The 14,454-nt window shown below is 47.2% G+C and overlaps 1 protein-coding gene across 1 annotated transcript in view; it reads right to left on the bottom strand.

Annotated features, from left to right (window-relative positions):
- The window catches only part of SLC6A13 (solute carrier family 6 member 13), a 64,984-nt gene that overhangs the window by 20,071 nt on the left and 30,459 nt on the right, over positions 1-14,454 (bottom strand). The window contains exon 6 of the mRNA XM_084811716.1: positions 6,290-6,424. Coding sequence (XP_084667842.1) covers positions 6,290-6,424 — 135 coding nt within the window. The remainder of the gene's footprint in view (positions 1-6,289; positions 6,425-14,454) is intronic.

Genomic DNA, 14,454 nt, shown 5'->3' with positions numbered 1-14,454 from the left:
TCGCTGATCTACTTTTCCCCCAGGCGGGCACCCCTTTAATCTCCTTTGGAGATATCTCCTCCACACAAAAGGCTGGTACAGAAGCTCAGCTTGAACCAGAATTTGACATGGAGGAACTTGCCCTGAAGAGATTAAAAACAGCAGTTGAGCAGGGAAGCTTCAGCAAGGCAAACCGGACTGAGTTTGTGACCAAGGAAGAAAGGGGCAAAGGAGCGGGTGTGGGGACAAGCACAGAGTGTCTGGGAGGCTGAGGTTACAGTCGCCATCTCAGAGCAGGCACTCCAGATCTGTTTACTGGTCTGTTCTGGCCCCACAACACACTCTGTGCCTCTGAGTGTTGAAAGCAGTTGTTCATTCGTGGATATGAAAAGCACATCAGAGGCTGAAAGTGACAGTTTTAGAGTTACTAGTGAATATGTCAGCAGACCACCACAAAAAGCATCTATGGGCACTGTGGACAAAAGTTCACTGTATACGGGGAAGAAATCACAAACAGGCTCAGCCTCTTCATTGCACCCAATTGACCTCCATGCATTGGGAGAAACATGTGCCTGACAGGAGGAAATTGTGCGAGTGGCATACCAGAAAATGGGGCATGCTGATCACACAGTTCCCGTGAACGTATTATTGATTTAATATCTTCTTGCCCTTCTTTCAAGGAGCTCAGGATGGCATATATGGTTCTCCTCCCCATCTCCATTTTATCCGCACAACAACCCTGTGAGGTAGGTTAGGCTGAAAGATGGTGACTGGCCCGAGGTCACCCAGTGAGCTTTGTGGCTGAGTCAGGATTTGAACCCCGGTCTCCCCAGTCCTAAACGGGCACTCTAACCACTACACCACCCTGGCTTTCACTGTAGGCAACTACAAACATGTTTAGACCAATCCATGGAAGTCAAAACTGCTGGTTTTAATGCTGCTGTTCATTATGTTTGACTTGTTTTCATTGGCAAACTTGTTAAGACTTGTTTGTTCGTTTTTATTTTATATGGTAAGGTGCCATAAGCACATTTGATAGGATTACAAAACATCTGCACCAGGACCCAGCAAAACAAAAGGCACGCTAGAGGGAAGATACCCTTTGGGATTACAGAAAACAGACTGAGGGCGGAAAGCAAAGCAGAGATGTCAAGAGACCTGAATGGGCTTTTTTTCCTGAATGCCACAAAACAACATCAGTAAGACATTACAGGCACGAGGGAAGGAATAAGGCCAAGAGACAGAGGAGGAGAACTGGCAGCAGGGCGCAGGGCAGAGAAGAGGAGATGCCCTTGTAGCTTTGAGGGCTGTAACAGCCTTCTCCACAGAGCTCAAGACTGCTCCAAGCCCACAGAGGCTGCTGAGTACAATGTCCTCCTGCCTCTTTATACGAGGGGGCCACAGGGAAGTTTCACAGGTTGAAAACAGGGACACTTGTGACTTCAAGAGAGGGGCCGTAGCTCAATGCTGGAGCAGCTGCTTTGCATGTAGACGGTCCCAGGTTCAGGTCCCAGGTCCCAGCTGCTTTGCATGTAGACGGTCCCAGGTTCAGGTCCCAGGTCCCAGCTGCTTTGCATGTAGATGGTCCCAGGTTCAGGTCCCAGGTCCCAGCTGCTTTGCATGTAGACGGTCCCAGGTTCAGGTCCCAGCTGTTCTGCATGTAGACGGTCCCAGGCTCAGGTCCCAGGTCCCAGCTGCTTTGCATGTAGACGGTCCCAGGTTCAGGTCCAAGCTGCTTTGCATGTAGACGGTCCCAGGTTCAGGTCCCAGCTGCTTTGCATGTAGACGGTCCCAGGTTCAGGTCCCAGCTGCTTTGCATGTAGACAGTCCCAGGTTCAGGTCCCAGGTCCCAGCTGCTTTGCATGTAGACGGTCCCAGGTTCAGGTCCCAGGTCCCAGCTGCTTTGCATGTAGACGGTCCCAGGTTCAGGTCCCAGGTCCCAGCTGCTTTGCATGTAGACGGTCCCAGGTTCAGGTCCCAGGTCCCAGCTGCTTTGCATGTAGACGGTCCCAGGTTCAGTCCCTGGCATCTCCAGGTAGGGCTAGGAAAGAATCCTGCCTGAAACCCTGGAGAGCCATTGCTGCTGGTCAGTGTTGACAATACCGGGCTAGATGGACCAAGGGTCTGACTTAGTATATAGCCAGCTACTTATGATTCTACCCAGTGGTTCAGCTAGGTAATATTAGATCCTGGACTTAGGGCACAATCCTATGCATGTTTAGACAGAAAAAGTCTAAAAGCATGACTGGCTGGAGAATGCTGGGAGGTGCAGGACTTTTTTCTGTCTAAACATGCATAGGATTGCGCCCTTAATGATCTTGTGGGAAGCGGGGGCTGTTGAGATGGTTGTGTGTATTATTTCAATTGTGAAACACACAACTAACATTTCTCTTCTCTCCCTATCCCTATCCCATGCTTTACAACAGCTTCTACATTCCTCATAAGGTAGAACAAAGAACAAAAAACAAAAAACCTGTTTGTTAGGAAAGAAAGAATACTGTAAGCGTTTAGAGTATTCACATTTTAAACTCATATTTCACATTTTAGACTCAAATGATCATAGCACTATCGTGATGCTACGAAATAAAATTGAACTGCTTCTGCTGCCCTCATGCTAAACAAAGCTACTTGGAAATAAGCACCATTTTGGTGTAGAAAAAGAATAATATATATCTTAAGATAAAAATAATAACATTAGCATCTGGAACCATGTATGTGCCTGGCTTACTGCCACCAGACCATAATGAAAGGAGGAGGAGGATGGCTCAAAGAGCAGTCTGGGGATTCTGCTAATGTACTGCCCACCCCGCTGCATGACAGACTCCCTGGCTGAGGTGCTTGAGGTGTCTCTGATGTGCGTGTACGTCCCCTAACTTATTGGTGTTGTGGGACTTCAATGTACATTCAGAGGCTGTCCTCACGGGGGCACCTCGGGACTTCATGGAGACCATGGCTTCCTAGGAGCTGCACCCTATTGCAACTGGGCCCACCCATGTAGCTGGTCATGCGCTAGACCTTGTGTTTGTTTCTGGAGAAGTGGGGAGTGATCTGAAAATCGGGGGTATATCCACCACCCCCTTGTCATGGTCTTCTTTGGACTTCTTTGGACTTCTTTGGACGTTGGACTTCTCAGTTCCACAACCCCTCCGCAGGGGTGGAGGACCCATTAAAATGGTCTGCCCCAGGAGTCTCCTGGATCCAAATGGATTCCTGAATGTACTTGGGGATTCTCTGGAGCACACAAACAGCCCTGGTGGGTGGCTAGAATGCCGCAATCACTGGGGCATTGGATTGGGTGGCTCCAAAACGCCCTCTCCCCCTGAACAGGGTTTGAACTGCACCATGGTTCAATCCTTGGTTACGAGCTCTGAAACAGGAGGTGAGACAGCTAGAGTGCTGGTGGCAGAAGTCTCGCTCCAAAGATGATAAGACACGGGCTAGAACTGTATCTCAGCCTATCATGTGGCGGTGAAGGCAGCAAAAAAGGAATATTATGCTGCCTCTATCGCATCCGCAGAGTGCTGTCCCAGGAGGCTGTTCCAAGTGGTCCAGAGCATGGTCGGTCCAGTTGCTCCAGAACTGCTGGAGAATTCTAAAGCCATCTGTGAGGTCTTGGCAAGGCACTTTGCAGGTAAAATTTATTGGATTAGGAGTGTTGTTCTGTGTGCCATAGGTACAGTTAGCGAGCGAGAGGCGGTCTGTGGCAAACCGGTCTTGTGGGATTGGTTCCAGCTTCTTCCTTCTGATGAAGTGGACAAAGTGCTTTCACCTGTAAAGCTGACCACCTGCTTACTTGAACCTTGCCCATCTTGGCTCATTATGAGCTGCAGAGAGAGGCTGGGTGAGGGGATCAGGGTGGTGGTGAATGCCTCACTTGAGGGGGGAGTGATGCCATCAGCTCTCAAGGAGGCAGTGATAAGACCGCTCTTAAAGAAGCCCTCTTTGGATCCCCAAGTCCTGAACAACTTTCACCCAGTTTCTAATCTGCCATTTTGGGGCAAGGTGATTGAGCAGGTGGTGGTGATGCAGTTGAAGGCACACTTGGAAGAAGCCGATTATCTGGATCCGTTTCAGTCGGGCTTCAGGCCTGGGCATGGCATGGGACAGAAACGGCCTTGGTCGCCTTGGTGGATGATATGAGGAGGGCTTTGGATAAGAGCATATGCTCCTTCCTTGTTCTCCTCGACCTCTCAGTGGCTGTTGATACTGTTGACCATGGTATCCTCCTGGACCGCCTGGAGGGGTTGGGCATTGGAGACACCGTATTGCGGTGGTTCCAGTCCTTCCTCTCCGGCAGGTACCAGAGGGTAGCACTGGGAGAGGAGGTTTCGGACCCGTGGCCACTCACTTGTGGGGTGCCACAGGGTTCCATCCTCTCCCCAATGCTATTTAACATCTATGTGAAGCTGCTGGGGGCTATCATCAGGAGGTTTAGGGTGAGGTGTCATCAATATGTGGATGACACGCAGCTCTACCTCTCATTCAAATCTTCATCAAGGTTGGCTGTAGAATCCCTGACCAAATGTCTGGAGACGGTGAGTAGCTGGATGGGGAGGAATAAGCTGAAGCTGAACCCTGACAAGACCGAGGTACTTTTGGTGGGAGACAAGAGGAGGTTGGGGGATGTTGATCTGGTGTTGAATGGGGTACGGCTACCCTTGAAAGACCAGGTCCGCAGCCTGGGGGTCATTTTAGACTCCCAGCTGTCCATGGAGGCTCAGGTTATCAGCTGTGAGCCAGACAGCACTGTACCAACTCCATCTGATACGGCAGCTGTGCCCCTACCTTCCCAACCATCTGCTCCCATCGGTAGTACATGCCCTGGTCCCCTCTTGTCTAGACTACTGTAATGCACTCTATGTGGGGTTACCCTTGAAGATGGTTCAGAAGCTGCAGCTGGTGCACAATGCGGCAGCTCGCCTGATTAAAGACAGCCGCTGGTGTGATCACATCACTCCGGTGCAGAAGGAGTTGCACTGGTTACCAGCTGTTTTCTGGGCCAAATCCAAGGTGTTGGTTTTGACCTTTAAAACCCTATATGGTTCTGGCCCAGCCTATCTCAAGGAGCGCCTCCAGTAACACCAGACAGGCCGCTCAACAAGATCAGCCTTGGATGGCCTTCTCTCTGTCCCATCAGCCAGGACAGCTAGGCTGGTGAGGATAAGGGAGTGCACCTTCTCTGTCATGGCCCCCACTCTGTGGAACTCCCTCCCTAGGAAACTCCGCCATGCCCCCTCTTTAATGAGCTTCCACCATGCATTAAAAACATGGTTGTTCAGGCAGGTATTTGGGATGGCTTAGGATATTTTTAGAAATACAATGTTTTAATGTGGAATTTTATTATTTTAAACTGCTGTATTATTGTACATTGCCCAGAGTGGCCGGGTGACCAGCCAGATGGACGAATAAGAAATTTAATTAATAAATGAAGCAGAAGCAGAAGAAGAGAGTGCTGTGTCAAGCAATGTCAACCCCAGTGGTCTGCAGTATGCCCATGTCAGCCCAGGTTTTGACATCCGGCCTGTATGCCACTGCTCCTATCACTTGCTGCTGTTTGGGTGATCATTTGGAGGGACTGCTGGGCTGTGGGCCCTGGACTTCAGCCCCCAGATCTAGCCCCTAGCTCCATCAGTGTTTCTACCCCTATTTTCACACCTTTATTTATCCTTCCTGAGTCCTCCAGGACTGCTTCCCCCCTCTTTTTTTTTTTTACACACTGACTGGGTTTGCACAGCACGCTAACCCACACTCAGTGGTTGAGTGTGGGGTTGTTGTTGAACCTTGGGTTGTTTGTTGAACCGTGGGTTAGTGTGTTGTCTGAACCCAGGACATTTTCTGCAGGGTGGCTTGTTAACCATGCACTGTGACTTATTTTTCTTGAACAAGCCACCTTGAGAACCCATGGTTTGTTGTTGAGTTGTTCAGGGTGGTTAACAAACCACACTGCATGGTTAACAAGCCACTCTGCGGAAAATGTCCTGGATTCAGACAACACGATAACCCACGGTTCAACAAACAACTCAAGGTTCAACAGCAATCCACACTCAACCACTGAGTGTGGGCCAGCATGTCGAGTGAACCCAGCCACTGTGCAAGGCTCTTCTCTGCCTGCTATATGCTGTTTTTGTTTACACTGCAATAAAGCCTCCCCAGCCCTAATTTAAAGGCAAAGAGCTGGAGGAAATGATTCATCAGGCTGAAAGGAGGGATTAAAAAGAAACAAAGAAAGAGAAATAAAGGTGAATGGGATTGGGAGGAGGGAGATTCACAAAGCTATACACCACCCTCTGCTTTTTTGCTTTTAACTTACCTGGGGATCACTGAGTCGAGTGAGGTCTGGGTAAAGGTAGAAGAGGATCCCTTTAGATGCCCCAGGCAGGGAGACTCCCCTGATCAGTAGAACTATCAGCATGAGGTATGGGAACGTGGCAGTAAAATATACCACCTAGCAAAAGAGAAAGAGATAGTAAGCGTAAGCCACCACTGTGAAGAGCAGCCAGGTTAGCCAGAGAGACAAGCAGCTCTTTGGGTCAACCGTAGGGATGTACGAAACACTTACCTGGTTTTGTCCAAGGACATCCACGGTGGGGGGGAGGCGCTCTGTCCCTCCCCCCGAAATTCTCCCTGGCCAGCTCCACTCCACAGCGACTCCGCCGAGCTGCAGGCCGGGGCTGCCCGCAGCCGGACATCTGGCTGCTAGGCTGCGCAGGGACGCAAATTGCGGCCGCCGTAGCCGCCGCCACTTGCATCCCTGTCTTTTGCTGTGATAGGCTACGCATATATTTACGTAGCCTATCACGGCAAAAAAAAGGGAACGCAAATGGCAGCAGCTACAGCGGCCACCATTTGCGTTCCTGTTCTTTTGCCGTGATAGGCTATGTAAATATTTACGTAGCCTATCATGGCGAAAGACAAGGGCACAAATGGCGTAGCACCTATAGCGGCCACCATTTGCATTCCCTTTTTTGTCATGATAGGCTATGTAAGTATTTACGTAGCCTATCATGGCAATAATGAAGCGAATGGCGGCCGCAGTCATGGCTGCCATTCGCAAAGCAGCGCGAACGGCACCAGGTAAGTGCTCTGTCTCACGCGCCTTTTGCTGGGTGGTGGGGCGGGGCGCTTCATTCCATCACGGATTTCGGGGGGCCAAATGCACTGGCATTCAGCCTCACTGAAATCCGTGGCGGAATTCTCCAACATCCCTAGTCAACCGACGGCAAAGCCAGCCAAGGCTTTGAACGTTGGGTTTGGGGATATGGGATGTAGAAAAGAAAGGAATTAGCTCCATCTGAAGTCTCATGGGGATGGCTGATTTGTCAGTGTAGTTGAAAAATCCTCTTTATCCAGGCTTCAGGTCAAGGCATCTGATAGCATACGTCACTTTTGCTACTGATTATTCAGTGCCATTGAGCTAGGTGCTGCATTGCACATAGAAGTGACAGCTAAGCATGTAACAGAAAACACAGAAGGACCTAACCCTAACCTGGCTAACCCATATTTTAACGGGTTCTTGCTTATTCTATGTGCCCCACAGCTATATGGAGGAGAAATAACAGTTCTGCAGTGTGCTTTCTTGGTGCACTAATATTCATGTTCAAGAACAAGAGCATATGCACACGTATAGCACCATTATTAAATAAAATATGGGATCGCAGCAGCAACTGATCACAATGTCTCCCAGTAATTAATAAATACAACAATGGATTTCCCTACTAAATCCTATGGTATGTATTCCTCATTTCACCTTTGTTTATTTTTAGTCAGTTTCACCATTCCTACTATTAACAAGTATTCTTTAAGTAATTAGAAGCACTCTCCGATATTGAGCCCTGACTATTTTAACCACTGGAGGGCTTTTGTGAGAAGGGGGTGTTTCCATGGGGGAGCAACTGCCATATCCAAAACCCTGCACACTAGCTGTGGCAAGGGAGAGAGGCATGAAGGGGGGCAGCTTTTCCTTTTTTTTCCCTCCCCCACTGTTTTGTGTATTTCTTTTTCATTCCGTTGAGTCCAGTGGGAGGGAATTAACCCACTCCAGAGCTGATGTAGTTTGCAGCCTTTTTGCGGGGCACGTCTGGGAAACATAAAGGGTTAGGATCCTGATCGGTGGGTGCCCTAACACACCCGAATGCCCCTCATCAACACGGACAGGACTCTGCTGGTAGAGCTTCCTGCAGGCGTATTGGGGAACCTCCGGTGCCATACATGTCATCCCACCAGGAGACCAGACCTCCCCTCTGCCACTAGTTCAGCATTCCCACCACTTCCAAAGGCCTTTCAGACACCCTCCCAAGCAGTTTGGGATTGCTCCCTTAATGGCAATTTTCATTTTACCCTAGATGAGTCATCGTCGTTATTACTACTACTACTACTACTTTATTTACAGCATTTATATACCACTCCATATCTAGACAGATTCTGAAGCAGTGAACAATAAAAGATACAAAGATAAGATGAAAGAATAAAATTCCATATTAAAAATTATTATTTTTTCTTTCTCTTTCTTTCTTTCTTAAACAGAAGAAAAACTGTGCCTGGTCAGTCAAGGAAGGCTTTCTGAAATAAAGATGTTTTCTGGAGGCACCAAAAACAACACAAAGTTGGCTCTTAGTTCCAAAGAAAGGGGGCCACCACACTGAAGGCTCTTCTCCGGATGGACTCCAGTTGGCCATGGGTCCATGTGGAACCACCAGGAGCATGCCCTCTGTTGACCTCAGTGACTGGGCAGGTTGATATGGGAGAAGGCGCTCTGTCAAGTATCCTGGTCCCAAGTTGTTTAGGGCTTTATATACTAGTATCAAATCTTAAACCTGGCCCTGTAGCAAATACATTACATTAAATATCATTGCCAGGGGGATCAGAGTTATTATATATCCAAAAAACTAATAGTGGGTTCTTATTAATTCTTGATCTAAAGATCTAATAGATAAAGATCTAATAATTCTTATTAATTTTTGATCTAAGGAAAGCAGCTTTCACGTTTCTTTTTCCTCCGGGGAACTCCTTTCATGTGGGCTAGACTTCCAAGAAGACTTAGGGTCCAATCTTATACATGTTTCAGCAGAAAAAAAGTCCTTCAACTCCCAGCATGTCCCAGCCAGCCATGCTGGCTGGGCATGCTGGACATTGTAGGACTTTTTCTGCCTAAACAAGCACAGGATTGCAGCCTTAGTACATCTGCTGCAACACCGAGGATTTGGGAGCCTGTTCTATGGGACACACTTTACGGAGTGTGCTGGTCACAGACCTATTGGCTGTCACCAGTTCCCCATGCAAAAACTGAGAATAAACCCTAGAACACAATCACGCCCTTATGGCTTCGGCTACATATTACAAAGGAGGATAGGGAAGCATCCTTCAGAGAAGGTGATCAGATTTTATCTGTCTGTCAGCATTTCTAAGCCACCCAATAACAAAGTTCTCTAGGTGGCTTCTAATAATGAACTACAAAAAAAACCCAACATAAAATACAATGTAAAAACAACTGCACATAATAAAATCAATACAGCAGGGCTCTCAATAAAGGACAGGATTTTTAAACAAATCTTAAAAGTGGCAGAAAACATTAAAAGCAAACCCAAAATCATTTTAAATCTGCAAAAATAAAAAAGCTTTTCATCTGACACCAAAAAGAATACTATGTAGGCACCAGGTGAGCCTAATTAGGAGAGCACTACACAATTGAGGAGCCACCACTGAAAAGGCTCTTTCCCCAGTAGCCAACCATTACACCTCACTCAGCGAGATGCTGAGGGGCCTTAGAGAAGGGCCTCAGAAGATGATCTCAAGATCGAAGTAGGTTCATGTAGAAGGAGGCAATCCTTCAAGTAACTTGTCCTCAAGTCATTTAGGGTTTTAAAGGTTAAAACCAGCACTTTGAATTTGGGCCTAGAAATGGACTGGAAGCCAGTTTAGATTATGAAGCAGTAGCACGATATTTATGTGGTTTTAATTTTTGTGAACCGCCCAGAGAGCTTGTTGGGCAGTATAGAAATGTCATAAATAAATAATAGTGAGCCAGTGTAGTGTAATGGTTAGCATGTCGGACTGGGACTCAGGAGAACCGGGTTCAAGTCCCCATTCTGCCATGAAGCTGACTGGAAGACTTTGGGCCAGTCACTGACTCTCAAACTGACCTACCTCACAGGGTTGTTTTGAGGATAACATTTATTTATTTATTTAACAATATTTCTATACTGCTCCACATCAAAAGATTTTGGAGCAGTGAACAGCAAACATACAAGAGTTAAAACTCTTGTTTTAACCATGTTAAAACAATTAAGGGAGCAATCCTATGGCCACTAGTCAGCAGCTAGATGGCCCTAAGTTATCTGGTTTTCTGGGAACTGACCTCAGAGTCCGCGCTCCAAGGTTGGTTCCCAGAGAACTGACGTTCCCGCACTTCCGTGCTGCTTTGCAAGCAGCACGGAAAAGCCCCGTGCTCCGCACTCACAAGAGGAGCACGGAGTGGCCAAAATGGGGCATTCCCGGTGGGCGTTCCGGGGCGGGGAGAGCGGAAATGCCTGTATGACACATCCTATGTGTCGTACAGCAGCCTCCTCCCCCACTCTGCCCTCCCGCAGCTAGACAGCCGCAGTCAGCTGTCTAGCCGAAAAAGCAGGGCAGAAGGAGCATGGAAGGAACGATCCCCTCTGTGCTTCTCCTGCCCTGCACTGGATAGGCGGTTGCCTCCAAGTTCAGAGGCAGCTACCTATCTGCATAGGATTGCGCTCTAAAACATGTTTTAAAGAAACACATTCTGATTCTGATAAGACTGAATTTTATAAACTTAAACTACAGCCGGTCACTCAAGGAAAGCTTCCCAAAATAATGTCTTCAGGAGGCACCAGAAACAACACAACATTGGCTTGTTGTGGAGAGAAGGAGGACTATGCCAGCTGCCTTGAGTTCCTTGCAAGAGGAAAAAAGGCAGGATAGAAATGTAGTAATAATAATGTACAGTTCCTGAACAAACATTACAGAGCACAAGTGTATGAAACTGCCTTATACTGTCAACCACTAGTCTATCTAGCCTAGTATCTCATTAGCATAGGATCTCCAAGGTCTTACGTGGAAAGATCTTTCCCAGTCCTACAACACAAACTCCTTTTTAATTAAGAATGCTGGGGGCTTAACCTGAGACATTCTACATGCAAAGCATGGTGGTGCTGTTTTCCAGACACAGATTATGTTTAGTCCCCAATTCACAATGAATCATTGAGGTGTCACAATTTCTTGCTGAATTTGTGTGTGTTGTTCAATATTTTTCCATGTTCAGCTTGCCAAAAGCCAAATTACGGGTCAGGTGAAACTGTACAGATCAATGAGGATTCTAAAACAAAAGCTTAGACATTTTGTTTCTTGCCCTCTTTGAACTTGGAGAGGATCCAAAAGGAAAATTTCCTCCACTTTATTTCATGACTGAAATCAGAGGACTGGAATGGAGTTTGTGGGTCACCCAAGTTCACATGCCTGCTGCAACACTCCCCTTGCCATCAAACCTGCTATCATGTTGAGTCAAGGGGAGCGGGGAAGCTACTGAATCTCCCGAAATGTAACCAAGGCAAAAGAATAAAATGTGGTTTTGTTCGCAGCTCACCCCATCATCCAAAACCCAGATATATGGTGTCATGGAATCCCTCAAAAGGTCCATGAGATATTGATTCCTGGGAAGAATAAAGACTGTGAAAAACAGAGGTTGCCTTGTCAGAATCAGCTGTACATTGAGCCAAGAATCTCCTGCACTGTGCTGTCTGTGATGTTGGGCTACGTAAGACCAAAGCGTGAAGGATGAAGTGGCCATGTTGTCCTCCCTAGATCCCAGCACGGCTTCATTCACCACTCCAGACAGTCCATTGGTTATCCCTTACTTGGTGAGGCTATTAATGTCCATGCTAGGCCTAGGCGTTGCCTGGCAACAGCCAATCTCTGGTCTCATTTGTATGGCTCGCTGGTCTTGCTTCTAGTCTGCCTGCCCACCTCACTTGCTTCAAGTCTGCCAGATTCACCATCCACTCACCTGACTTTCTGCGTGTTGCTTCCTTACATCCTTGGCTCCCCTAACCCCCTCTCAGGTCAGTCCCTGGCCAGACCCTGGCCTGCAGTCGTCTCAGTTTGGATGGATGCTCCTGTGGATTTGAATCAGTGCTCCAGACTGATTCCTGTCCCACTGCTCAGATCTTTAGTACTATGGCCCTGGCTAGAGGCAAGAGCCTGCTGGTGACAGGAGGGTTGTCTGTGATAGCTTAAGCCACAATAAATGTGAGGTGCCCTATTGCCACTTTCCAGTTAGCTAGTTAATGTCAAGAGTCCAACACGTTCTTATGACGACTGGTGTTATAACACACATTCATGTCTTTCTTGGGACATAAAAATTGGGGTGTTAAGGAAGAGGCCTAGTCATGACCCAACTCTGCATTTGCATTTCCCTTTTTTAAAAACAAAACAAAACTCATAACCACAACAACACCAGCTTTTACGCTTATTGGGATTTACAGTTTGTAACCTGGAAACAGCATAAGTCAAATCCCTTTTAAGCCAAACCTCTCTCCCCAGAGACCAGTGGGGAACTCATTAACCCTTCCACCCAGTAGAATGAGGCCAAACAATTCTGTGTTCACACAAGGATTCTCTTCCTGTTCAACTTTTTTCAAACCAATGAGAGGAAAACTATTCCTTCTGTCCAGGTAACCATCTAAAGCAAGATTTACTTCTCACTGAGGTGATAATCCTTTGCCTGGGCTGTACTATTACTATTACTACTATAACTACTACCACCTATTTTTTTTATTATTATTATTATTATTATTATTATTATTATTTTATTATTATTATTATTATTTTATTATTATTATTATTATTATTATTATTAAACTGTTGCCATATCCCTTTTCTTTGATATAGTGAACTACGTGGAGGGATGTATTTATTTATTTAGGTATGGAGGACCATTTGACCCCTCACCTACAGACTGAAAGGTGCATGGCCCACACATACAGGTTAAATTAGGTGAAAATTAGACCCAGGCAAAATGCGGACTGGCAAATGTCTGTCTTCAGTGTTCCCCTGAGCAAAACATTCCCAGTGTTCCCAGGGGTGAAAAACAAGAACCAAGTGTCCTCCTCTTCTTAGTCTGATGCAAATGCCCAGGCCAGCCTTCCCCAACCTGGTGCCCTCTAGATGTGTTGGACTTCAACTCTCATTATTCCCAGCCAGCATGGCATGCTGACTGAGAGTGATGGGAGTTGTAGCCCAACACATTTAGAGGGTACCAGGCTGGGAAAGACTGGCCTAGGCAAGGAAACCTGCACATCATCCATGTCTACCTCTTGAGCTCACAACCTGAATCCAAGGCAAGTCCACTCACTAATACTAGAGCCAGATTGTTTCCAGAGGGTTGCCTAAGGGCATAGTGACTGCCCACCTTGTGCCTGCACAGAAGGCATGGTTGTATACTCCACAAGCCTAAACCAGTTTTTTAGTCATTTGTTTCTCATCAGGATCCCTGGGAACTGTAGGAGATGGGAGATGGGGGTCCTAGGCCTACCTAACAGAGACCCTCAGTATTCTCACCAACCACAATTCCCAAGATCCTTCAGGGGAAAGCCATGAGAGTTAAGCTGGTGTAAATATGATAGGTGTTTAATATTTAGGCCGGTAGCAAATGTTCCTTTCCTGAGGAAGGTCCTTGAGCGGGTGGTTGCTGACCAGCTCCAGACGTTCTTGGATGAGACTGATTATCTGGATCCATTTCAGTTGGGGTTCAGACAGGGTTTTGGCATGGAACAGCCTTGCTCACCCTGTATGATGATCTATGTCAGGAGAAAGACAGGGGGAGTGTGACCCTGTTGATTCTCTTTGGTCTTTCAGCAGCTTTTGATACTATTGACCATGGTATCCTTCTGAGGTGACAATCTGAGCTGGCAGGGGCAGGTGGGTATGGCACTGCAGTAATTTTGCTCCTACTTTGATGGCAGACTCCAGAAGGTGGTGCTTGGGGTATTGCTTGATCCTATGGATTCTCCAGCATGGGGTTCTGCAGGGGTCGGTTGTATATCCTCCATTGTATTTAATATCTACATGAAACCATTGAGTGGGGTCATCAGGAGTTTTGGAGCATGTCACCATCAGTATGCTGTTGACGTGCATCTCTATTTCTCCTTTTCATCCTCATCAAGTGAGGCTGTGGATGTGCCAGATCAGTACCTGGCTGTGAGAATGGACTGGAATGAGGGCTAATAAAATGAAACTCAATCCAGACAAGACTGAGATGCTGATAGTGGATGGTTCTTTTGACTGGATGGAGGGTGTTCAGCCTGTTCTGGATGTGCCTACACTCTCCCTGAAGGAGTAGGTTTGTAGCTTGGGGGTTCTCCTGGAGCCATCTTAGTCACTTGAGAGCAGGTGGCCTCAGTGACACAGATAGCCTTCTACTAGCTTTGGCTAGTGGCCCAGCTATGCCCCTTTCTGAAC

This window comes from Heloderma suspectum, chromosome 7, assembly GCF_057233095.1.
Source record: "Heloderma suspectum isolate Gila_16-S chromosome 7, 16-S_ref, whole genome shotgun sequence".
In the NCBI taxonomy this organism is placed as follows: Eukaryota; Metazoa; Chordata; class Lepidosauria; order Squamata; family Helodermatidae; genus Heloderma; species Heloderma suspectum.
This window is presented reverse-complemented; position numbering and strand designations above follow the sequence as displayed.